We start from the raw sequence: 26755 nt of genomic DNA, 5'->3' as shown, positions 1-26755 counted from the left end.
CTCGGTGAAACTAACAAAGCGGAGAAATGGCGAGTAAAGCGAAACGGCTCGGAAATTAGCGTTACTTTGTGTAGTCTGAGGTAGAGGTGGGTAGAAATGTCGACTCAGTGTTGGCGAGCTTACACCTGGAGACTGAAGAGGTGTTTAAATTAGTTTTCGGAGTAAATTAACGTTAACGTCCTTCTCAAGTGCTTTTAGCTAACGTTAGCTAACGTTACTTCTGCTCAAGTAGCTGTACCTCGGTATCTAAGTCATTCTGTTGAACCAGGACTGCTAGGCTGTCACTTCCACCTTTCACTTTGGAGTTTTCTTAGACCAAAAAAAACACAAATAAGACCAATAAAAGCTCCAGTTCCTGTGCTGACAGGTGCTGGTTTGCCGTTCTTCGGTGAACCTGGTTCCTTTCTCGTTTGCTCACTGAAGAACTGTTTACTTCAGCGTGAATTTGGGCTGTTCTGCCCACCTCGCTGAAACTTTGGTAGTTACGCTATTATGTGGTGCGAAATGTCCCGTTTCGCCTGAGAAATTGGGTCTTTTTTCAAGTGAAAATGTTGAGTGTAGATGTGAAGCCTGCAGGAAGTGAACGCTGCTCTTGGCAGGACAGACCCCTCGCAGAACAGACCTGCTTGGACGAAGGGATAAACCTGTATTCGCTTCTCCCGGCGCCCTTTCGCACAGAGCCTAGAGAAGGCTGAGTTGCAGCTGTGGTAGAAGAAGATACTGTTTCAAGCTACCTGCTGGAAAGATGGGCGATGGTCCTCGACAGAGGGGGTCACCAGGACCCCCCACTGACCCTAGCACGGAAAGCTCAGCCGTGGCCTTGAAGAAGGAGATCGGCCTCGTCAGCGCTTGTGGTATCATCGTGGGTGAGTTACATTACCTCACGAGTTAGTGGGTGTTTTGTGGACTCGTGCCTGGTGCTTTAATCTGTGTCATATGGAAATGTTTGATTGAGGCCTTCAGTTCAGCGCGCAGGATGGATAAATAAACATAATTTGGGGAGGTTATTTAATTGTAAATAATAATAATAACAATAAAACAAGTTATTGATTTTTCAGGGATGTTTCTGAGGAGGCAAGATAATCTACTTACATAAGGGAGGGGAAAGGAAAATGAGAGAAGTTTCCAAAACTAGAGTTTTAAAAAAGTTACATCACCTGTTATTAACTATAGTTTAATACAAATAATAAATGAATATATTTTTGGGCAGGTCATTCATTTTAATAATGAATGAAAATAATATAATTACCCACCTCGAATGTATGTATATGCACTGTGTGTGTGTGTGTATGTGTGTGTGTGTGTTTGTATGTGTATGCACAATAGTGTATAAAAGTCAGAGAGCTCTCTTCATTTTAGTTTATCAATATAGCAATTAAAAACAAGTTATTAGTTTTTAAGAGATTAGATATGAGACACATAAGAAGGGGGAAGGAAAATGAGAGAAAAACAAGAGATTTTGAGAAAATGAGGCTCCTAACAACAACCTGTGTGTAACGCAGGGGAGCAAGGAATGCGGACGCATGTGCTGAGATAAGCGAGATTTATCATGGGCAAATCCAGGGTCATAGAGCCAACACGGATAGAACGATATACAGACATGATGACAAACAATAAACAGGTTCAAACACATCAAACAAAGAGCACGATCAAACAAAGACCAGCAAAGACAAGGGGCAAACACAGGGCTTATAAAACAGGAATAACAAGGGACAGGTGAAAATAAGGGGTGGAGTCAACAAACAAGGGGGCTGGACCAAAACAAAGGCACATAGAAGATCCAAAACACAAAGCACATGGACAGAACTGGGAGGGGCCAATCGTGACACGGTGCGATATGTTTTGTGCTTTTTCCCCAACTCTGAAAAATGAAAAAGCCTGTACTTAATTGTTGTTTAGCCTGTAAACTAAATAAATGAAGGGTGGCCTCTGACTTTTGTACAGTAATGTTTTATGGTTTCTGGCTTCTAATTTTGGCTTCTAACGAACTCTAACTGCTTTAAGACACTAAGGTGCCTTTTTTTACACAGTCCAAGTGGTCCATGCTTCCTCATCTCCTCCCGCAAACTTCAAGGGTTCATATCCTACATTTTTTTTTGCCTTTCATTTTTTCAGCATATGGACCAGATGGACTTGAGAGTGAAATGTTTTTATTTCAGCTTAGAAATATATATATTTTCCCATGATATAAGCATTAATAATGAAGGTAACAGACATTCAGCCTCATTGATACAGTTTTTTCAGCCACAGTTACCACAACTCAACATGTCTTTTTACAGCTCTGTGTAAGTGAAATGAGAAAGTGTGGACAAGCTCCAAGTGAACAGATTTACAGCAGAGTTTGTAAGGATTATTGGGGCATAGGTGGATTTGTCGGTGGAGAGGATAGAAAGGGAGGCAGTGCCACTATAATACATTAATGGCAGCCAATGCATTGCCCTCAAAGTAGGTCACCGAACGAGAACTCAGAGGCTTAGCTGCCAGAAGCGGTCCTCTCCACCTTATGCTGTTTCTGATGCAATGTCCCACCCATACACACAGAAACACACCCAACAAACCCCACCCCCAAAAAAACAAAACTCGGAGCTCTTCCTTGTGATTGACAGAGATATTCTACACACACGTTCAAGCCTCACAATGGAAAGGGAACTTGGCTGCATTAGAGACATTTACAGCATTGTCGGTTTAATGGTGATCTAGGATTACTGTGTTAATCTGTCTACGGCTGTGCTCAGTCCTACGCTGAGGCGCCACTTAATTCAGGACTGTGCAAAAGTCAGAGACCACCAGTCAAAATGGCCTTGAAATACAAGTTGTTAATTTTTAAAGATATAATTCCAAGGAGATATTAGATATGAAATAATCATCTTGCATAAGGAAGGAAAGAAGTCAAAAGAAAAAGAAAGGGGAAAAACAAGAATGTTTTCAAAAAAATAATAAGATAAAAAAAGTGGAAAAGAGGATAAAAAACCCTGTTGACCACCAAACTGTCTCCATTAGACTAATAGCAGTCAAAGCTTTCATCTTTGAGATCTCAAGCTCTGAAAAATTTAATTCCACAGGTGTTTCTGTCCATCCTTCCACTGTGAGAAGACAAGTCAGCGCTCTGGCTCTGAAAGCGTGTGTAGCTGTCAAGAAGCTGTTGAAAAGGAAAAGGAAATCAAGCATAGAATATGCTCAAGAACAATGGATTGACCGTGCTAGAGCCCAGAGCTCAACGACCTTGGATGTGTTTGGGGTTATTTGGATTGTGAGAAGCAGAGAATGCAACAAACTTCTAAGACTGAACTTTGAAGGTGTGGAAAAAATATCTCTGTAGATTTCTGTGATTTACTGACAGCAAGACTCCTGAAAAGAATGGAAGCTGTTATGAAGGCAAAGGCCTCACAGCATAAAGGGCCTGGGTTTGATTCCCCGGCCGGGTAACCAGGGTCCTTTCTGTGTGGAGTTTGCATATTCACCCCATATTCTGCGTGGGTTTCCTCCCACAGTCCAAACACATGCAGTCAGGCCAGCTGGAGATACTAAATCCCTAGGTGTGTGTGTGTGTGTGTGTGTGAATATATAGGTCTATGTGATGGGCTGATGACTTGTCCAGGGTGTTTCCTGCTTCGTGTTCAATGGCTGCTGGGATAGGCTCCAGCCCCCCATGGCCCAGGAGGATGGGCAGCTTAGATTTTGTTTGTGTGTGTTTATTTGTTATTGTTTGCTTTTTCCTGACACTAAAAAAAATAATGGTTTGTACTTAATGGCCATCTTGACTCTTGCCTTTCACTGGCCAGTTTCTAACCTCAGGACAATGTCGACTGGATATTTTTTGCTTGGCAGTCTATTCTCAACTCAGCAGTGGCACTGAGGTGTGTAAAAACCTCAGCCTGATACGCTCATACTGGCCCCACACAAACAACCACATCTCTAGCATGCTGATATCACGGCTATGCTGAGAATGGTCCACCATGGAATTAATTTCTGGTCAGCGGTGGTCCTGTTGTAGTCTTTCACCTTTGCTGAGCAGCATAGAGGGGGTTGACAAATCATGCAGCTACATGCAATAACTGTAAACCTACAAAGAGACCACTTGCGCTGCTGGTCATAAGTTTGGAATAGCTGCTTTTAATAATATAAAACCAGTTTTATAGGAAGATACATGGATAAGTTGTTTCTAATATGATGCTAATGTTCTACAGGTTTAAAGAAATTTTTAGAAAGAACAGAGTTTTAGATAAAAAAATGAAAATAAAATTAGTTTCCAGAACTAAGTTCAACGCAGTGAGCAACAAAAATCCCTATAAATAGATAATTAAAGATCATTTAACAGTATTTGGGCCATTCTCTCAAAACCTAACCTATATTTTATCTTTTTTTTTGCACTAGTTCAAAATCAAATCAAATCACGTTTATTGCCACATCACATTTACACAGATGGAAAGTGAGTGAAAATCTTAGGTGCGTAGCCACCTTATAGAATTGAGATGCAAAAATATACATACATATCTAAAAAAAATCTAATATATATAGACTGACTCTGAATATACACATATACACAATATACACTAGTATTACACTATTCCAATGTACAGTTGTACAGTAATAAGTTATATAAAACTATAAAATGTGCTGATGTGCAGTTAGTCTGAGGTATGTAATAAATGAGATGCAGGTACTCAGGGATAGGATACTGATATAGAATCTTCCAGATTGTACAGAATATGGACAGGTGATGTACAAGATGTGTACAGATTTGCTAGATTGAAGGTGCAGAGGGTCAGAGTGAGTCTGATGAGATGTGGATGAGGTGGTGATTGTCCATGGAGATGAGGTGCAGTGACAGGCCTAGAGAAAGATACACTAGCACTACTGGCAGTTCAGCGGCCTGATGGCCCAGGGGAAGACTGTGATGTTCCCAAAAACAGAATATGTTCCTCATTACCTGTATTTATCATTTTATGAGTATGTATTACTTTTAACTCTGGAATCTCTTCAATATTTTCATTGTAAACTGCAAGGATGTGAACTAAAACAGTAACATGGCTGCTAATATATTGTGATACAATTGCAAAACACTATATTCTGCAAAACACTGGTTTTAATAAAGAGCTTTTAAAACACTTAGTCTGATGGCAGTATGTAGGTTGAAAAAGTTGGCATAAACAAATATAATATTTAAATATATTTAATACTTTCTGACTTAGAATAACTGAAAAATATTGTTAAAAGTCCTTTTAAAATCATTTAGATTATTCAGGTTTGTTTTGAATTATTCAATCAGGAATCATTGTTTGTATACCTGAAAAAAGACTACATTTAATGTTTTTCAAGTTGGGTTCCAGTATTTGTCATGATAATGAGAATAACCCTTTTTTGTATGTCATATTTGTTGTTCCCAAAATACTTTACTTTGTGAACAAACCATTGCTTTACCCCTTAATATCTAATTTATGACATTTCAATTTACACTTTATAAGTTATTACTGAAAAATAATTATTAATGTGGAAAGCGAATACAACTTATAGCACATATGCTATATGTGTCTAATAAAATGGCCAATACCATATGGAAAGCTGATATATGGCAAAATACAGGTTTTAACACCTTAAAATTCCAGGCTTATTACATACTAAGGCTTATTATTCAGTAACTACTAGGGCTTCAGTACAAACTGGTGGAGTTATTCTTAGGTTATAGAAGTGTGTAATCAAATTGTGGTCATGTAAAGAGCTAAATATGTGACAAATATTAGCCTGTATGGATTTTCCATATCACTGTTCTCAGGAGAAAACCTTATATCTCCAAAATGGTAACTTTACAGCAGAAGGAAAAAACAGACTTAATGTAAGTCAGTGGAACCAGTCTATCCAAGTCATTTTGGTCATTTCTTTTTGGTCCATTTATCATGAAATTCTCAGACAATGTAAAGAGAAACAGGCATTTTCAAATTATGACAAAAACGGAAAAACAACAACAACAAAAAAAAAAATCTGACAGCAGCAACATATTTTAACTTAGAATTGGCCCACATGGTTGATTTATGAATGATTTATGTCATTTTTCATTTTTTGGCATATTTTGAAAAGGGCAGTTGTGTCGTGTCAAAATCATATGATGAATTGTTAAAAATATTTCTCTATATACTTACATTAAAAATGAAGACTACGTGGTTTTGTTCCGACAGCAAGCAACGACATGCCAGCTTCATGTTATATGGTACAGTTTATATGCATCTCCTTAGTTTCTCCCATAAACTTTCTAATGTTGTGAAATAGCTACAGTATAACTAAACATAACATAACCCTAAAAACAAGCACATTGTAAGCTGTGCAATAAAAGCATTGAAGCACCAAGTAGATGAAAATATTTTACATTTACAGCATTTAGCAGATGCTCTTATCCAGAGCGACTTACAAGAAGTGCTTTGTCTATCAAGAGAAAGTATCTTTGCTAGTTTCCAATAGGTTAGAGAGAAAGACAGTCCTGAGCTCAGATACTGCTAACAGAAGTGACTGTAGATACCCAGACACAATACAGTAAACTACAATACACAGTGCAATACAATAAAATACATTATGTAAGTGCAGCACAATATATTGTAAACAATACTTAATTCAATGCTCATTTAAGTGCTGTGTAAAGAGATGAGTCTTCAGTCTGCATTTGAAGACAGCAAGAGACTCTGCTGTACGGACAGCCAGTGGGAGGTCATTCCACCACTTGGGTGCCAGTACAGAGAACATTCTCAATGTCTTGAAGGATGGCGGGTCAAGCCGAGCTGTACTCGAAGCTCGAAGGGCTCATGGTACAGTTCGAGATTTCACCATTGCCATCAAGTAGGTAGGGGCTGGTCCATTTTCGGCTTTGTAGACAAGTGTTAGGGTTTTAAATCTGATGCGTGCAGCTACAGTGAAGCTAGTGAAGGAGCGCCGCAGTGGGGTGACATGGCTGAACTTGGGCAGATTGAAGACGAGCCGTGCTGCCGCATTCTGGATGAGTTGCAGAGGCTTGATGGTCTGCATGGGAAGACCAGCCAAGAGCGAGTTGCAGTAGTCAAGCCTTGAGATGACAAGAGGCTGCACTAGCACCTGGGCGGCCTCTCGGGTTTTCCGTGAATTTAATATTTAAAAGTAAACAGACAGCACATGATTATAACTGTACTGGGATGTATTCAGACATTACCTATACGCCATGCACGTATGTCCAATATTTGTATGTACACAACATGCATGTATATATATTTGGAAATATATGTCTGACACATTATGTATGCTTTTGTGGCCATGTATCACATTTCCATATGGGATGAGTGTAGGTGTAATGTTGTTGTACCTAATATACTATTACACCAGTTCCTCTCTTGCACTCAGTGTTATATCTCTCCCTCTCAGGTAACATCATTGGGTCTGGGATCTTTGTTAGTCCAAAGGGAGTCCTGGAGAACGCCAGTTCAGTGGGTCTGGCTCTCATTATATGGATCACCACAGGGATCATCACTGCCATCGGAGCGCTGTGCTATGCTGAGCTGGGAGTCACTATTCCAAAGTCAGGAGGAGACTACTCTTATGTTAAGGACATCTTTGGAGGCCTAGCTGGGTAATATTTATTGTTTCTTCCTGTCGGTCTTGTAGCAGTAGTTTGGCACACAACCAAATGTACACTTACCTCAAATTATAGGCACTCAGTCAAGAGATGTTTGGTATGTAATAATTGTATCTTTGGGTTTTGCCATGGAGCTTAATGGTAGGCATTGCGGCAAACATATAACGGTATTTCAAGACATTTAGTATTGCAGTGTTTATTGTTTTGATAAGTTGGTGAAGAGACAATTTAATAGGTAGTGCCATGTTTGAAAAATACTATAAGAATTGTTTAGGCAATGATTTCTGCTCATCATCTCGCATATTGCATTGAATTAAATCCAGTTAAAGAGGCCTAATCTCTTTTTAATGCAGTTGTCACATATTGTTGCATACAGTATTATGCAAAAGTCCACCCTTCATTTTATTCATTTCCTTGAATTTTTTTGTATTTTGGTCCATTTTTATAGATAACAGTACCTGATACATTTTTTTAAAAACATACATACGCATGTCTATGTGAGATTAATGACTACACAGTAAGATTAGACACCAAATATATCTTGGCAGATCAACTATATTTGGCTTAAGAGTAAATGTGTAAAACCAAAAAAATGAAAATGAAGACATTTATATAATGAAATGAAAGCAAACATCCAGCTAGTCATCACTTGTGTACCAGCTGGGGATCATCAACTCTCTACACCTTGCTTGGAGAGTGGAATGGAATGTTCTCCATGTACTTTTAGGTTGACGGTATGAATGTGTTCTTCAGGTTCTTGAGGCTGTGGATAGCATTGTTGGTCATCTATCCCACCAACCAGGCCGTCATTGCCCTCACCTTCTCCAACTACGTTCTGCAGCCTCTCTACCCCTCCTGCTTTGCACCAGAAAGCGGCCTGCGTCTACTCGCTGCTGTTTGCCTCTGTGAGTAGAGAGAATGTTGTGCTATTTGATGTATAAGATGGATTTTGTTTTCTGGAGTTTTGAGTTTTTGTGTCCTGGTTTGTGATGTTTCTAAATATATAGTGGGTTTGATATTCACTGTTTATTTGATGAATTTGACATTTTTAAGGAGAAAAAATAATGTAAAATATGGCCTAGCAAATGACATTCAAGTCCTCTGTAGAGGACGTCCATCCATCCATCCATCCATCCATTTTCTGAGCCGCTTCTCCGTCAGGGGCGGAAGGCAGGATACACCCTGGACAGGTCGCCAGTCCATCGCAGGGATCACATCCTGTAGAGGACGTGTTCACCTATTTTATTTTAGAAGATCAACAAAATATGTAGTTTGACTGGGGGTGTTCAAAATTTGCATACGACTGTAATTGTTTGTGATTCATTGTTTTTTTTTCTTCCCATCAGTGCCCTTGAAAAAGCATCCACTGACCACTTCTGAACAGTGTAGTGTTAATGATATGGTACACACTTAATAAAGATGGTTGTTCAAGGGTTCTTTACCAAAGAAAATGATGCTTCATAGAACCATGAACACCCAAAGAACTCTTTGCATGATAAAAGGGTTCTTTGCATCTTGAAAGGGTTCTTCAGATTGATGGAGAATGTGATGTAGCTGATTCTATGTAGCACCAAAAGGGTTCTGTTATTATGATACAAGCTTATAACAATAGAAGAGCCCTTCTGGGTGCTGTATTGAACCCTTTTCAAAAAGGTTCTATATAGAACCGTCTATAGCACATTTTCCATCAATCTGAAGAACTCTTTAATGATGCAAAGAGCCCTTTAACAATGCAAAGTGTAGAACCATTTGCTTTGCAAAAGAGCCATTGAAGCACCATGTTTTTTGAGAGTGTACTGTAGCAATGTGGGACTGTAATTATAATTCATCATAAAAAATTACTGTCAAACTGAAAAGTGCATTTTCAAAGAACTTGTTCATGCAGATCTACAGCCAACGGGGTTTTGGCATGATTCTTAAACATTGTCCTGACTGGCTCAGTGAATGGAAAACAGCATGTTGTTCACTGAAAATCATAGTTCTCAGCCAGCTTTGTCTTAGGAAGTCTATATGTTAGTATTATAGTTACGGAAGAGTGGGGCACAACCTAACACATTTTGTTTTTTGTTGAATAACTTAAAAAATATTTAAGGTGGAGTAGTCATGTTTTTATACATCTCTGCTGCAAACAAATGCTTGAACTTTCTGTTTCTAGCACCTGCTGTTCACATTCAATTCCACCGAAAATGACGGGAAGCACAATGTCACGGTTTACCCCATGCGTGGGTTAACAGACAGAAAAGCGTGATAACTTAGTGCAAACAAAGTTAATTCCATATAATTCTGTGCAACAAGAAACAAATATATTTTCTAATTGTACTACTGTATTACCTATTATTATCTATAATACAGACAGACAGCTTTATTGATACATGTACACCAAATTATATATGAAAACTGACATGAGACTCAAACAATGGCACATTTATTTTTTGTTCAGTGAAGGACAGCAAATAAAAAGCATTACATTCTTTCTGAATAACTACAGCTTTATTAACGGTAAATGTCAATTTCATTAAGGTACTTATTTAAAAACCAATATATTAACATTTAAAAGATACTAATAAAGTAGAATAAAACCCGTTTTCAAATGTTTTCTCTTTTTCATCTTAAAATCTGTGTGAACATGGACCAAAAAGCAAGATTTACTTTGTTTTTGTTTACTAAAGGTGACTTAGTTGTAACACAGTGTTACAACTAATACTGCAGTACTGAGGCTGTACTTAACCCAAGCAAGCACTTGCTGTGAGCTTGTCATGTGCTTCAAAATAGTGCTACGTTGTAGGCAACAAGATGGAGATTAAAGTAATATAAGACTGGATTTTGCTATTTACACAAACAGCTCAGCAACTGATCTCTTTAAAACGCTGATGAATCGCTCTGAATTTTGGTGGGAGAATGTGACTAGGAAATGTGATGATGCCAGAAGCACACGCTGCTCCACCTTCTTTAACAACATAAAAAGTCCATGTTAATTTGTGCGCCAGGCTCCACTAATACTTGTTCAACTGGTTTCTCAGACTTGGATAGCACCTAGTCTTGGACTAAATTGCAATGTCAGTGATATTTCACCATCAAAAATCTCATTTACTTATTGTCATTTACTTAATAAGCCATTTAAAGAGGACTTTCACCAAGTTAAAAAAGCCATAATTCAGTCGTTGAGATGTAAACAACGTCTTTCAGAGTAGCTCAATGTGAAAGGATCAATTTTGGAGCAACTTACTGACTCAATCACTTTCTATTCAGTGATTGTGAAAGTAGTCAGTTGGTTACGATGTCTATAATATAACTATAGTTATTTTATTACCACACCAAATGACAAATGAACCTAAACGTGTCTTCAGAGTTTTATATGTAACGTTGATGATGATAAAATAGTAGTAAATATGAAAAATAAGATTTCTTTGGGTACTTTTTCTGCCCTACGTGTACCTTTGTACATGAACAGATCTTGTGCTAAAATTGTATCTCATACCTTTTAGAGACATAGCTATCATACCACAGTGAACAATTCTGACTTGGTTCTCAGAAAAAAGGTGATTAACTGTCAGTGGGGTGGCATCCTCAAGTGTATGTCTTCTGTACCTTTAGTTAGAGAACATAATTGACTCCACACACCCTGTCTTGCCTCCAGCCTTTTTATTTTATTGTTCCGTTTTAAAGCATTAGGTTATAAAAAGCTCATTTCACCCACATATTATCAATCTATAGGGTGCTAACTGGGTCTTAACACTGTATTAAAGAAGGATCACTGATTTCTGAATTCTTTCTCAGTAGAAAAGATGAGATTAACATAAGCATTTCATTGTAAGACATTCTGGTGATGAATGAGAAAAGTGTGAGGTCTGCTTTTACACTGATAGACTGCTAAAAGAGTTCTGTGATATAGAATAGAGCAGTAGCGGACTGTGGTTATTTAATCCAGGCCTTCAATTGGGACCATAAATATCAAAACTCCGTCACTTACTGCAAATTATAAAGGATTTGACTTTGAACTGATCAATAGATTTTTCCCCTCTGTGTCCCTTAGTGTTGTTGACATGGGTGAACTGCTTCAGCGTGCGCTGGGCAACACGGGTACAGGACATCTTCACTGCTGGCAAGCTTCTGGCCTTAGGACTCATCATCGTCATGGGCATCGTGCAGATATGCAAGGGTGACTTTTACAGCTGCATTTACCCCTGACTTTTACAGCTGCATTTATCCACCTGCTGAAAATACACTTACACCCATACTCAGTGGCCATTTTATCCGAAACACCGATTTTGTAGTTTTGTAGGTATGCAATTACAGACTGTAGCCCATATATTGATGTGCAGTTTCACCTTGTCCATCAGTGGAAAGATGCCACCAAACGACCATTGCTCATCAGATATTATTTGGGTGGTGGATCATTCTCAGCACAGCAGTGATACTGACATGGTTGGTGCTGGCATATCAGACACAATGGTGTTGTCGGGGACAAATCATTGCCACTGCTAGACTGACAGTGTCCTCTAGCCAAGAGCAGATCTGTGGTCTTAAACTGACTATTGAAGAAGGGCTGGAGTATGGCCAACACAAATTGTACATCAACAGATGAGCTACAGTCTGTAACTCTATACCAACAAGGCAGGTGTGTCTAATAAGAGAAAGTAAGTGTGCACAGTAATTTGAACTCCAGCAGTGCTGCTAAGACTGATAAACAAACACCCACTACCATGCCATGTCAGTGGCAATGCTACCCCTGAAACAATGTCTGGTTCTGGTGGTCCTGTAGTGGTTCTGTTCCACTGATGCACACGGAAGGGGTTGGGTGGTCAATTTTGCATCAACAGAAGGGCTACAGTCAGTAATTGTAACCTACAAATTGCACTTATGGCATGTGGACCTGATAAAATGGCCAGAAGGTGTAGGAGCAAGTGTACCTAATACAGTGGCAACTCAATGTACCTTGAGATGATTGTTCTTGCAGCTTTATTCATTGTTTCAATGTGAAGTGATATTTGGCAACAAAGAACTCTCTGTGGAAACAGGGCATTTTTACTGGCTGGAACCAGCCCATGCATTTGAGCCTTTCCAGGAGTACGACGTGGGCCGCATTGCTCTGGCCTTCCTGCAGGGATCCTTTGCATATGGAGGATGGAATTTTCTCAACTACGTTACAGAGGAGCTCATTGATCCGCACAAGTAATGTACATTCATAAGTGGTTCTCGAATGCACTTGATTGAAATATGCACATCGGTTCCACATGAATGAAATACATTATGTGAACAGAATTCTTGCCAAAAGTAAGTAAACAACAGTAATTATGTTGATGCAGTATATTTCATTCATGTGAAATCAATGTACACATTTTAAAAGCAATGCTTTTTAGTGTATACATCACCTGTGCACATTATTTGTCATACTTGGTGGCCAGACCACTACATGTGATTATTTTTGGTTTCAGGAACAAACTCATTTTGTTGAGTCATTTTGAATGTATTGGTACTTAATGGCCACTTGATTCTGAATACCTGTCCAGTCAAGCAGTTACTCTGTCACTGAGATCACTGAGGTGTGACAAAGTGCATTATCATGCTAGAAGTAGTACTTAATCGAAGAAGGGTTAATTGTGGTGTTCTTGGCTGACAGGAATTGACTCATAAGTTTGCAAGGTCTTTTGCTGTTGTAGCCCATCCACCTTGTTTTTCTGATCACCACTATTGTTAAGACTGGTTATTCGGGTTATTGTAGCCTTCATATCCCCTCAGACAAGTCTGGCCATTCTTCTCTGACCTTTTTCATTAACAAGGTGCATCCACCCACAGAACTATGGCTCTCTGGATGTTTTTGTGTACACTCTAGAGGCTGTAAAAAACAGTTTCTGAAAAACCTGAACTCCCTCCCCATCTGGCACCAGCAACCATTCTGCAGTCAAAACCACTAAGATCACATTTCCCCCCATTCTGATATTTAATGTGAACATTAACTGAGGTTCTTGACACATGTCTACATGATTGTATGCACTGCACTGCTGTCACATGATTGGGTGATTGGATAATTGCATGACTGAGCAGGTGCACTAAAGTGGCTGGTGAGTGTCTCTGGGGGGGACGCAGTTGCATGCAAAATTTTTGCCTATCCATTGGTCAAATTGATTTTGGAGACAAAAATTCCTTCAGACAGACATCTGATCTATGGTTGGCAGTATCTAGTAAAGAGTTTTGTTTTATGGATACAAGCTTGACTTTAGCTTTTCACATTAACCTCCGTTTATTCTTGCATTCAAGTTCTCAGACAGCTGCTTAAAAGAGAACGTAGTTGCTGAAAATAATTTGGAATTATAGATCCACTCTAGTTGTTTCACCTTAGTGCTGTTAGGTTTTCTAGGTTTTACAAATCATGTTATTAAAGTTAATGAAGAAGTTTTTAGGAAAGGTACATACTTGAGATGTGGTATCGGCCAACATCAGCAGAAAATGTTGGATTCGATTGGAGAAAATAATTGGATCTGTTTTTTGACCTTCTGTAGGAAATCTAGCCTGAAGTAGTACACACTCACATTGTGGGATGTGATGTTGTTAGATGTGTATTTCCTCCTGTGGGGTAGAAGAATGTTTAAGTAGTTGCATGATAGTTTACTTTTAGATGCTCATCTCAAGTGAAGTGTTTCAACAGATGCTTTGCACATAACCAATGTTATAAAGGTTACTGTAAGTCTGGCCATCCTCCTCTGACCTCTGACATCACAAGCAAAGTGCTTCAATTAGCCCAGTAAATTCAAATCCATGAAATAGAAATACGCCAGGTCTGTATTTTTAAAATTATGTAGTTTGTGTTACTTTTCTTAATCAAGCAAGTGTACCAACATTTAAGGAACTGACTAAAATACCAGCAGTCTCAAGTAATATGCATGTTTTCAGACCCAAAATACAATAAAATACATTAAATGTTTCATAAAATGCACTAAAATAGTTTAGAATTTTCAGTATCAGCACTGGCCAGTACTCAAGGTTTCAATAATTGTAGCGTTATTTGAGCAATAAAAAGTGCAATTGTACCATTTAGTTCTTACACAAGCCATGAACGCTCTATTGTTATCCAGAATCTGTAAAAATGCTGCTGTTGTTGCTGTCCAAAAAATACACATCTTAATTTTTTATTCATATTTTTCTGCTTTTGTATTTTATACCAACTGTTACGTTTGTGTAAAAAATTCATAATTATTGGACCAATAGAACTATAATACCTCCAAAAATGTCTTTACATTAACTTGCTGTCACGATTGGCCCCTTCCAGTCCTGTCCATGTGTTCGTGTTGTGTTTTGATCTTCCACGTGCATTTGTTGTGTTTATCCTCCCAGTTCGGCCCCCTTGTTTTCAGACCCCGCCCCTGATTTTTCCCATTTGTGTTTCAACATGTGTCCTGTTATCCCTTGTTAGCCCTCTTGTATTTAAGCCCTGTGCTTGCCCCTTGTGGTTGTTTGAAGTGTTTTTTTTATGTTTGACATGTGCTGGATGTATTGTTTTCTGTGTTCTAGTCTGTTTCGCTATTTGTTATATCCGTTCCCCGATCTGTTCGTGTTGGCTCCTTGACCCGGGACTGTGTCTAGACCCTGATTTTGGATTTGCCCGTAGTAAATCTTACTTTGCTCCGCACGTGCGTCCGCCTCCACATTGCTCCATGTTACACTTGCATGAAAACCAAAGAACGTTTTTGCCCTCTCCCATAAAGTTACTATTTTGGAGATACTGACAGCAATAAAATATACAAAGACAGTGAAAGGTTTTATGATGATTCTGCCATAGTTAGCAAATCAGGAACACCCATAAAACTGTAGCTTTGAATAGTACAGTAACAGTAATTGTGGTTCTTCTCTGTCCAACAGGAACCTACCTCGGGCGATCTTCATCTCCATACCACTGGTCACCTTTGTTTACGTGTTTGCAAATGTGGCATATGTCACAGCCATGAGCCCAAATGAGCTGCTGGCTTCCAATGCTGTGGCTGTGGTGAGTTAGGCTTCATAATAAGTAGCTTACTGGCTTCTCCATTCAGGAAGAAATTAAACGCCCCATTCCTCAGTGGATTAGATGGACTGACTCATCTGCCGTTAACACCAAATCCACATTCACCTGTTATAATGTGATCAGCTCTATTGTTCTCTTGAGCTTGTTTGAGTATTAAATGTCTTCCACACCTCACCTAACAATCTCACGACATCTCCCTCTCTGACAGATTTTTGGCGAGAAGCTGCTAGGCGTGATGTCATGGATCATGCCTATCTCTGTAGCTCTGTCCACCTTCGGAGGTGTAAACGGCTCTCTCTTCACCTCGTCTCGGTTAGTTGATTCATGCCATTTCTCTCAAAGTAGCCTTCCTTTAGCTCCTCCCACTTTTCTTCCATTCATTCCTGCTGACCAAATGGCATATATCACATAAAGCTCTTGCCAAAAACAGCTTTACAGTCACATCACTGGTCTGTTTTTTTTTTGTTTATTGTCCATAAAAGTATTTGCCCCCTCCTGATTTCTTCTGTTTTTGCATATTTGTCACACAGTTGTTTCAGATCTTTAAACAAAATTTAATAGAAGACAAAGACAACCTGAGTAAAAACAAATTTTTTTTTTTCATGGTTATTTCAATTATTGTTTATCCATCACCAGCTGACCCAGTGTGAAAAAGTAAACACCCTCTTACGTAAAGGCTCCTCACACATTTGCCATATGAAATATAATGACTGATAAGTCAGTGTCGACTGATAAGTCAGAACTAAAACTTTGTAGAAGATAGGGGTCCCGTTACATCTAGTGTAAAGCTAACATGCAATTCCACAATAAGAACATCATAGCAGCACTCAGACATGGTGGTAGTAGTGTGATGGTGTGGGGATGCTTTGCTGAGGGCCTGAGTGACAGAACTACGTATTCTGCTCTCCAGAAATTTTTGCAAGAGAACGTCCAGTCACCAATTGTACAGCAAGACATTTTGCATGAGGATCTGAAACCATTTAGTGTGACTTTGAAAAATAGATGAAATCAGTAGGGGGCAAATACTTTTTCACTGCAGTGTTCATTGTGAGCAAACATTTGTTACCTTTTGTACTGTATAGGCTTCTATTGCTGCAGTTTAACCATTAGAAACATGAAGTAATAACAAAAAAACCTTGTCATTTTATATTATTTTATAGTAGTATATAAAACAATTAGCCATTTGGCCTAACAACACCCCTTAGCAGTGATCAAAACACAAGCAAAGTACTATTTAGAAAATAACCATAAACAGTTCTCCCAAAAAAAGTTAATTTGTTAATCCATGCACAGCTGAACGTGGACAAGTTTCAGTCGCCCATCATAGTATGTTGTTTGTTGCACAGTCGTTTTATTTACTTTTGAACTTTGTCACATAATAATGAACGTATCATAATATAGCAGTGATTCATGCACATTTTTTCCTTATAAGCAGCCTTCTTATCAAATTATTATACTCGTTTCCACATCTATGTAATTTCCTGTGTTTTGTTAGCATCAAGCTAACAGTGCCACACAATCGTTTTCGCACACTTAGTTTTTACTCTTTTCTTGGTAGCTCTGCCAAAAAAAGGACATTTGAAGCTTGTAAGGCCTTCAAGTAACACATTTTGTATTGCTTTTATATGTAGTTTACAATGAATCCTTCAGTGACTACTGCTAGTCTGTTAGCTATCTGCTGAGTTGATTAACCAAGTTGTAATTGTTAAAACAAGTTTAAACAAAACTGGGTTCTGACGTACATATGTTTCCGATTCAAACCTGTTGATACGGAACATAATGTAAATGTAATTCATAGTGTAATTAAGTTTATATGGAAATAAATACGCAATTACACAATTACATTTGAATAGCATATCAGAATGTATGTAATAAGGGGTTTAAAGGGCCTATGGGTTAAATCTAAGGGTTTGTTTTTTTTAACACATGCTTTATCACATAGTATCATAGCTTTCCTCTTTCCCAAGGCATCTTCTACTAGAACATCTTATTAGATACTTTCAGTCTTTTTATCAGCAGGTCAGTCTACCAAAAGCATTGTAGTGTTAAGATTATCTTATCATGTACTCTGCTACTTTTTCTACAGTGTTATGATGCTCCTTGAGACACAGCGTTTTTTTGGGAAACTCTGCAGTAGATATTGTCTGTGTGATTCTTTTATCTCTGCTTTTTATTTACTTTGATAAAAGCCCCTTCTTGGCCTGACAATGTAAACAGAATACAGAAATAGTAATTGTTCTGTTACAGTTATAGAAAAAACACAGCAATCTGTCTAGAAATGCATAATAAAAGTAGAGGGAATTACATTAAAACCACTCTTACATAGGTTGTCTTTCCAGTGGTCATTCCTACAACCTAAACCTTCACCTTATAAGAAGCAGTTTTTACTTCATTATCAGTGTCATCATCATTTCCATTTCCCTTTGTTAATGTTAAGTAATGTTAAGCCCAGCTAATGGAACTGAATGTTCACTTTGCATTAATACGACTGATGGCAGCTTCACAACAAAGTATTAGTTTTAATAAATATTCAAAGTAAAGGGCCCATATCCTACTTTTTTCTTGTATTTTATATCCTTGTAAAGTATTTGACTTTATGTGCCAAAATCTGCCCTAAATAATTTTTTATCAAATCAAATCAAATCAAATCAGATTTATTGTCACATCACAAGAGTACAGGAGTACAGATGAGTGAAAAACTTGGGTGCAAGTTCCCACTGAATGCAGCGACAGTATTTACAACAAATGGAGTAGAATGGTGAGAGAAAATAGTAATAATAATAATAATAATAAGTAGAAGAAGAAGAAGAAGAGAAAAAAAATTATATATATATATATATACCCCGCGACCCTGACGGAGAAGCGGCTTAGAAAATGGATGGATGGATGGATATATATATATATATATATATATATATATATATATATATATATATATATATATATATATATATATATATATACAATAAACTAACTTAAACAATATACACAGAAATACATTATGTACATAATCTTATTACACTGAATGTGAGGTAAAAAGTCATAAAATATAGATACTGCAATGCTGTGTACATGTGCAATAATCTATGATCTATAATCTATTTTTAATATTTAATTTAATGTAATTTTCTTAATTCTAACACCTGGTTACCTAAAGAATTACTAAAATACATCAACATTTTATACTTCAGATTTAATTATGTAGGGGAAAAAACTGCACATGACGTCATTTACCATGTTGATATTTTTTCCAAGCTGTATGCCACCCTAATAAAATCTCTGGCCATCGCATTCTAATAGTTCTAGCCATGCTTGTGTTTCCTAGACGACACAAAATAGATAAAAAAGAAAAGAAAAAAAAGTGCATTATCTGTATTAAAGTAAACAAAAATGTGAACTATAAGGCTGTATCTGAATATTAAATGGACTGAGCATTTAAGTTTATTTATATAGCACTTTTTACAACAGACTTTGTCACAAAGCAGCTTTACAGAAAAATCCGGGTCCAAGCAACCCTGAGCGTCACCAGTGGCAACAGTGGCAAAGAAAAATTCCCTAAGAGCAAGAGGAAGAAACCTTGAGTGGAACCAAGACTGAAAAAGATCAGAAAAATGATAGCAAACAATAGCAGTAGAGAATATGATTTGACCATTAGAATAAATATAAAAATACATACTTATTCTTATACTAGATTCAAGTAACAGGTTTATTTGTCATTTACACATGTCAGGACATTCAGGCATTGAAATGCTTGTGGTGAGGCTCAGGTAATCACTTTACAGCAGGGCAGCATTGTATACATATTAAAAACAATGCAGACAAAAAAAGTAAAGATACAAAAGAAAATACTGAAACTGAAATATATTAAATATACACAAAATATAGAGCTAGAAGGGACCTATGTACAAGAACTCTCTGCTGTGTATAAATATATTAATATATTAAATATTAAAGGGATAATCTGAGAAAAATATATATACATTTGTCAGTAGCAGTTATATGATATAATGATACTGCAAGTTAATACTATAATACTATATACTGTAACACTATAATACTACAAGTTAAATAATGTCTGATCTTGCCTTTATATATAAAGTGTAGCTCTTACCTTCAGCTGAAATGAGTGTGAGAGGGCATTTTCTAATGTGGTTCAATCACTCCTAACATACATGAATAGAGATGGACTCAATCGAGTAAAGGTGCAAATCAGTAGCTATTACCATCTGTACAGAGCTAGTGATTTGTTTGAGACATGCAGAATTGGCACTTCATTCAATCATTCATAAACCTTTTATTTAAACTCGGAGTACATTGAGGGAGACCCTCATTTACAATGTAGCCGAACCAATACAGAAATAGTAAAAACATAACAAATGCTATAAAGTAATAATAATAATAGTAGTAAACTACAAATTGTAAAAATAAATAAATAAATAAATAAAAATCTATAAACCATTAAAAAATTGCAACATAAAATTACATAAAATTGCAACAATATAGAAACTTAAAAGGAAGATTTAAAGTAAGGATAAATAAAAAATATAATTAATAAAATATATAAAGAAATAAAACATGTAAAACAATACCTTGGCATCATTAAAATAAATAAGTCATTAAAAAATGAAACAATAACTTAAAACATAGCAAAAATCACTTTAAGACTTAAAACTAAAATGAGTTCCAGGCTGATTGGAGGTGGTTAGAGATGTTTAAATGAAAAGTTTAACATGTTCATATGACACCAGGGAGCGATGCTTTAGAGATTCCTTTAATGAATTCCAACTCACTGGTGCACTGTAGCAGATTTTCCCAGTTCAGTAGAAGCAGCTGCAACTTAGCAGCTGCTTGAATGCTTTGGTGAAAAATAGCTGTAGAGACTTGTGGTACTCTTGTGTTTATCCTATTTGGCAGCTTGTCATTAATAAATATCATTTTTCTCTAGATGTAAAATGTAACTGCAGCTTTTCGTTAGTTTTGTGTTTTCTTTTCGCTTCTTGAACTGACACATTTGGTTGACATGTCAATACTCTGTCATCAGTCAGTCAATCAATCTTTCTCCCTCATTACTATACTCGACTGAGAAAACTCGCCGTTTCAAACAGCTTGGCTGTTAGCCAAGTTAGGCTAACCAAACTAGTTTTCTCCAGTTCCGAGAGCTGCAGAGTAAAGTTGTTTTACGTTAGAGGTGATAAGGCTTGCCCTCCTTCCCTTCTCTACCCCGCTATTACCCCTTGGCCTCCTTTAAGGCCTGACTATGTTTGTTCTATGTACCACATTATTTGTAAGTCGCTTTGGATAAAAGAGTCTGCTAAATGTAATGTAATGTAAAAAGGTGATCACTTTTAGGAATATTATGGATTATGTGAATTAGTGTTGAAATTATCAGGGTCCTCTCTGTGTGGAGTTTGCATGTTCTCCCTGTGTCTGCGTGGGTTTCCTCTGGGTTCTCCGGTTTCCTCCCACAGTCCAAAGACATGCAGTCAGGCCGATTGGACAAGCTAAATTGCCCCTAGGTGTGAGTGACTGTCTGTGTCTGTCTGTCTGTCTGCCCTGCGATGGACTGGCGACCTGTCCAGGGTGTATCCTGCCTTCCGCCCGAAGGCTGCTGGGATAGGCTCCAGCACCCCCCCGCGACCCTGACGGAGAAGCGGCTTAGAAAATGGATGGATGGATGGAGTGTTGAAATTATTTCAACCACTCCTTATTGATTTGTATGATTTGTAAAAAGACAAGTAATCCAAATGTAGAGGAAAGCAATTAAATTATATCACTGTAATCCTTTGGAATTGACAAGTAATCAGTACTCTGTCCCATAATAAACCTGCATGTAACTTAATAGCATCTCATTGGCCCTTATTCACAGATTTGATAGATATGAATGATGTACAAACTACTCCATATCTGATTCAAGGAAACCGACATACAACAACAAAACAAGTAGTGACTGGGGTACAACTGAATCAGTATCAGTTTCAGTGCGTGAAAACAAGTGCCTGCTCATGAGTACCTTATTTACATATATTTTGCAATGGACACACACAAAATTTGTCCTCATTTACATACAGTTTACCAGAAGTACACCTTTATTCATGAACTGTTTGATATTGAGTTGGTAAAAGACAAGTATTCAGCAGGTTTATGAGCCAATTGGTTGTTGAACATTAGACATGGTGCCCCTCTGGTGACCAAATATCTTTATGGTGTTAAAATTTAAAAATTGAAAAACAAACAAAATTCAGAGACATTATCTCTTCTACAGCACTGCAGTGACACTGATGTGGTGTTGATGTGTGTTGTGCTGGTACGACTGGATCAGTCACAACAGCGTCCTGTGACCACTGATGAAGGACTAGAGGATGATCAACACAAACCGATGAGCTATCGTATCTGACTTTACATCTACAAGGTGGACTGACTAGGAGTGCCTAACAGAGTGGACACAGTATTTATTAACTCCAGCAGCACACACTAACACACCACCAGTGTCACTGCAGTGCTGAGAATGATTCACCACCCAAATAATACCTGCTCTGTGGTGGTCCTGTGGGGGTCCTGACTATTGAAGTATGGGGTGAAAGGAGGCTAACAAAGTCTGCAGAGATACAGATGGACTACAGTCTGTAATTGTATAACTATAAAGCGTTATATAACTATAGCTGATATAATGGAAAAAGAGTGTAGATACAAACTAGGTGTACCTAATGAAGTGGCCAGTTGGTGTGGCTAACTTCATAATCAGACAATCCATCAGAGGAAGCCCTGACTGTTGGTGAAATTTGCATGTGGTCATTTTTTTATGTTCAGGTTTCAGCTTTGATGAATAAGGGCCATTCTGTTCGTAGTGGTGCTTTCATACATACACATTACATTAACATACTGATTTCTGCAATCCACCAATCACTTATCCAGTCCTAACTGCCTTTTTCTTCTGTTAGATTGTTCTTTGCCGGAGCAAGAGAAGGCCATCTTCCTCGTTTGCTGGCCATGATCCACGTGAACCGTTTCACCCCAATCCCAGCGCTGCTTTTCACTGTAAGTGAAGACCATTGGAGACCATTTCCTTATTCCTTACGAGAATTCACCTGAACACAAATCCTTACTCTCTTTTAGTGCATATCAACTCTTCTGATGCTCTGCACCAGCAATATATACACCCTCATCAACTATGTGGGCTTCATAAACTACCTGTTTTATGGGGTCACTGTCGCTGGGCAGATTGTGCTGCGTATCAAACAGCCAGACTTGTATCGACCAATCAAGGTGAGGCAGCCAGAGCTCATGTCTTTCAGTATACCGGAGCTGAATGACAATTAAGAGTCAACAGTTTGAGTCATACATAGATTGACTGCATAGCAAATGCACAAATCTTCTGACATTGATACACCACAGTTTGTCTGTAAGGGCTGAATTATTAGTGCAAACAACAACCCACATGATAAAGACCACTGAATGTTTTGCACACATGGTGCTGTTTTCAGAACTCACTAGTGTAGTGGTGTGTATACACAAGCATGTGCACTCCAAAACCAAAATAGCCCCATTTAGGATTGCACATTCGTTCAATTGTGAGCCATATAACCAGCTCTACAGTCTCTGATGAAATCAATTTAAACTAGCTAGCTGTAATAACAGCAACTATGGTAATACCACTCAACACCACTTACCGGCACTCACATCTGTTGTATATACTGCCCTTTATTGTATATACTGTGTAAATATTCTACCTGTTCATAAGTACATACTTATCCCCCTTCATATTTATAACCTGTTCATAGTACTTTATCCCCCTTCATATTTATAACCTGTTCATAGTACTTTATACCCCTTCATATTTATAACCTGTACATTCTTGTTTATAACCTGTATAACCCCCTTTATGTCTATACCCCCTCATATTTTTAACCTGTATATACTATACTTACTGTACATTGTAACATACATATTTATATTTCTGCTAAGCACTTCTGGATGGATGCAAACTGCATTTCGTTGCTTTGTACCTGCGACATACGCAATGACAATAAAGTTTAATTCTATTCCATTCTTCTATTCTAATACCAACACACACATTCCAGTCCAGCAAATGAGTTTTAAGATTTGTTATATGATCTTATGCTCTCATCTTTTCATTATTTAATGAGTTTTAACCTTTAATGTCCACTCAAAACAGCAGTTAGGCACTGGTTGATCCGTCAGACTAGATATGAGATAATCTTCTCGCATAAGCAAATCACAATGGGGCTTCTAACAACCAAGCAAGACCTGGTAGACCACCAAATCTGTCAGATAAAGTACTTAAAGCTTTCATGTTTGAGAGTGAGAGAGGAGAAAATCAAGTACCAAGCCACCTTCCATTCATTTGAATTTTTCATGTAAAACAGCCATTACAGTAAAGTAATACATTTTTCAGAAAACAGAGAACACAAATGCCTCAACAGCTAGATATAATATTATTTTTTTCAGTATTTAGTGTGTCCACTCTTTGCCTTTATTACAGCTTTCATTCTGTTTGGGAATCTTGCTTTTAAAAGAAATACACAGGGTTTTCACAGCTTCATAGCTCAGTCTTAGAAGTTGGTTGCTCTTCCCGCTTCTCATAAGTAGTTAGAAGCACATTCACTGTATACTATGACTACATAGGTACACATGAGCATAACAGCAGAGCTATGTGATGTATAGGGTCCTTTTTTTGTCTATAATTTGTGGGTAGTTTGACCAGAGGAGGATGGGTCCCCCCTTGTGAGCCTTGGTTCCTCCCAAAGTTTCGTCCTCAGCTCTGAAGGAGTTTTTCCTTGCTGCTGTCGCCCCTGGCTTGCTCGCCTGGGTGTTTTACATTCATGTTAAAACTTTGTCTTTACTGGAATTCTGTGAAGCTGCTTTGTGACAATATCAGTTGTAAAAAGCGCTACAAATAAATTAGATTTGATTCGATGTTGAGGTCTGGACTCCGGGATGGTCAGTCCATTGTTCTGAGATCACCAACAGCTTCTATATTTATTTCCTTTTCTCAGTGAGGCTTCTTAACAGCTGCTCATCCTCATAGTGCTGAGTTGTCTTCTCACAGTCAAAGGATGGATAGAAACACCTGTGGATTTTTCCACATCTGTAGCAGCTTGATTTTCTCCTTTCTTGCAAAGATGAAAGCTTTAAGTGCTGTTCATCTGATGGGGGCAGTTTGGGGGTCTGCCAGGTCTTCCAGGTGGTTGTTAGGAATCCATTTTCTCAGTAGCTTTTTATGAAGGAGTTTCAGTTTTTTCACTCATTTTCCTCTGACTTTCCTCTTCCTTGCGCAAGTGGGTCTCCTGAAGAATGACAAACTTGTACTTAGTGGCTGTTTTTACTGCCATGTAACCTTTGCCATGTATTGTGTGTAAGTATGTAAACTTTTTTAATCTATGCATCATTGTAAAACAGGTTAGCCTGGCGTGGCCTGTGATCTACCTGCTCTTCTGGGCTTTCCTGATCATTTTCTCGCTCTACTCGGAGCCGATGGTCTGTAGCATTGGTCTGGCCATCATGCTGACAGGTGTCCCAGTTTACTTTGCCGGCGTCTACTGGGAAAACAAACCCAAACAATTTATTTCATTCGTCGGTAGGTTAGCACTTCAGATCATTTAGCTTGTTTCTGTGCATTTAAAACTATGTACATTTTCCCTCATCAATGCTTTTTGTTATTTTTAGTGTTTTACGCACTCTGAGTCGTCACTGTTGTTTCTTTGTTCTTAAATCTATTTTTCCCCCTTCTAGATTTGCTTCAGTTTCTCTTATATTATTTTTTAACATTGTTGCGCCTTGTATTAATAGCAACCTGTATCATTATTTAGAACTAATAGTGACGATTACAGCTAAAACAAATTGTTGGTAATGATGATAAGGATTATTGTAATGAAGATGATGATCATGATTATCATCAGCCATTTTTCCAATCCTCTCTCTGCTCAGCTAAAATGACACACTTGGGCCAGAAGTTATGCCTGGTGGTGTATCCCGCAGAAGACGAGGAGAGAAGATGAAGACGAAGAAAATCAAGAAGAAGCTGAGGAGAAACTCTGACCGTGATTTTAAGCAGAACATGAGGTTCTTTTTAGGTGTTGGAATGTATTTGAAGTGTGGACACAAAGTACAGTCATCCATGAGGACTTCTGAGTGTTGAGTTTGCTCTGGCCTTAACAATTGTCTGTTACAGTACTGCCATCTACTGGCCAGGCTGTGAACTGCTATGTAGCAATGTACATGTGCACACAAGAACATGAAATATGGTATTTATGATACGATATGATACGATATTTTCATTTGCTTCCGTTATCTTTATCTGTGGTGCTTCATGTAGCAAGAATTACATTTTTGTGGAAGGTCTGTAATTGTAAATCTCATGCTGTCACAATTTGTTTACATTTCTGCATAGTTCAATTTCAATTGCTGACTTAACTCAGCCACACTGGTGGTGATGGGAACCAGACGTCTGAACTGTTTACTGACTATAAAAGCCAAATGAGACAAACTTATTACAGAACATTTGGTAGGAATATGTTGCCTGATGTCTGACACAGGGTTTTATGATAGTTTTATAAGTTTTGGGCCAAAATGTATTTCATTTTAAATGTATGGAATGCATGTCACATTAGTGGCATTAGTGGTATTTTACATGCAGGGCGTAAGGCAAACTAGATCCTAAAGAAAACCTATATTTTCCTGATTTACCATTTGAAACATTATATATAAACCCTCAGAAGACATGTGTAGCTGCACTGGCTGTTTTAGATGGTAAATAAAATGTCTATATTGGCATTGTAGACTTCACAACTCCTGGTTCCTATCACTACTACTGTAAGGAACATTTGTGTTAGTAAGTTTCTCAACAATTAACTATTGCACATTAAACCACTCTGAATGACTTTGTTTACATCTCAACCACTGAACTATGCAGAAATTTGGAAAAATAGATGGCATTCCAATTTTACACATTATCGCTTTAATGATGCCGTTTGATAATAAATAATTACTATTGTTTTACTGATGTTTCATAACTTGGTGGTTAAACTGGCTGTTCCAGAGTCTGAAACGGGAAACCTGATGGAAAATATAATTACAACTGGAATGCCACGTTAATATATAATAATGGGGGGATAAGAATAAGTGTAAATAAATGATAAAACTGTGAA

General features: G+C 37.8%; 1 protein-coding gene across 1 annotated transcript; it reads left to right on the top strand.

Moving 5' to 3' along the window:
- On the top strand, nt 1-26755 carry slc7a8b (solute carrier family 7 member 8b). The gene is given in 12 exon segments (XM_017717057.2): nt 1-866; nt 7381-7585; nt 8345-8496; nt 11625-11750; nt 12610-12763; nt 15449-15572; nt 15799-15902; nt 22529-22625; nt 22704-22853; nt 25008-25185; nt 25536-25597; nt 25599-26755. Coding segments are annotated over 12 exon segments (1521 nt in total). The 5' UTR covers nt 1-745; the 3' UTR covers nt 25647-26755.

Source organism: Pygocentrus nattereri, chromosome 2 (genome assembly GCF_015220715.1).
Source record: "Pygocentrus nattereri isolate fPygNat1 chromosome 2, fPygNat1.pri, whole genome shotgun sequence".
NCBI lineage: Eukaryota > Metazoa > Chordata > Actinopteri > Characiformes > Serrasalmidae > Pygocentrus > Pygocentrus nattereri.
The sequence above is the reverse complement of the archived record's forward strand: the minus strand, read 5'-3'. Positions and strand labels throughout refer to the sequence as shown.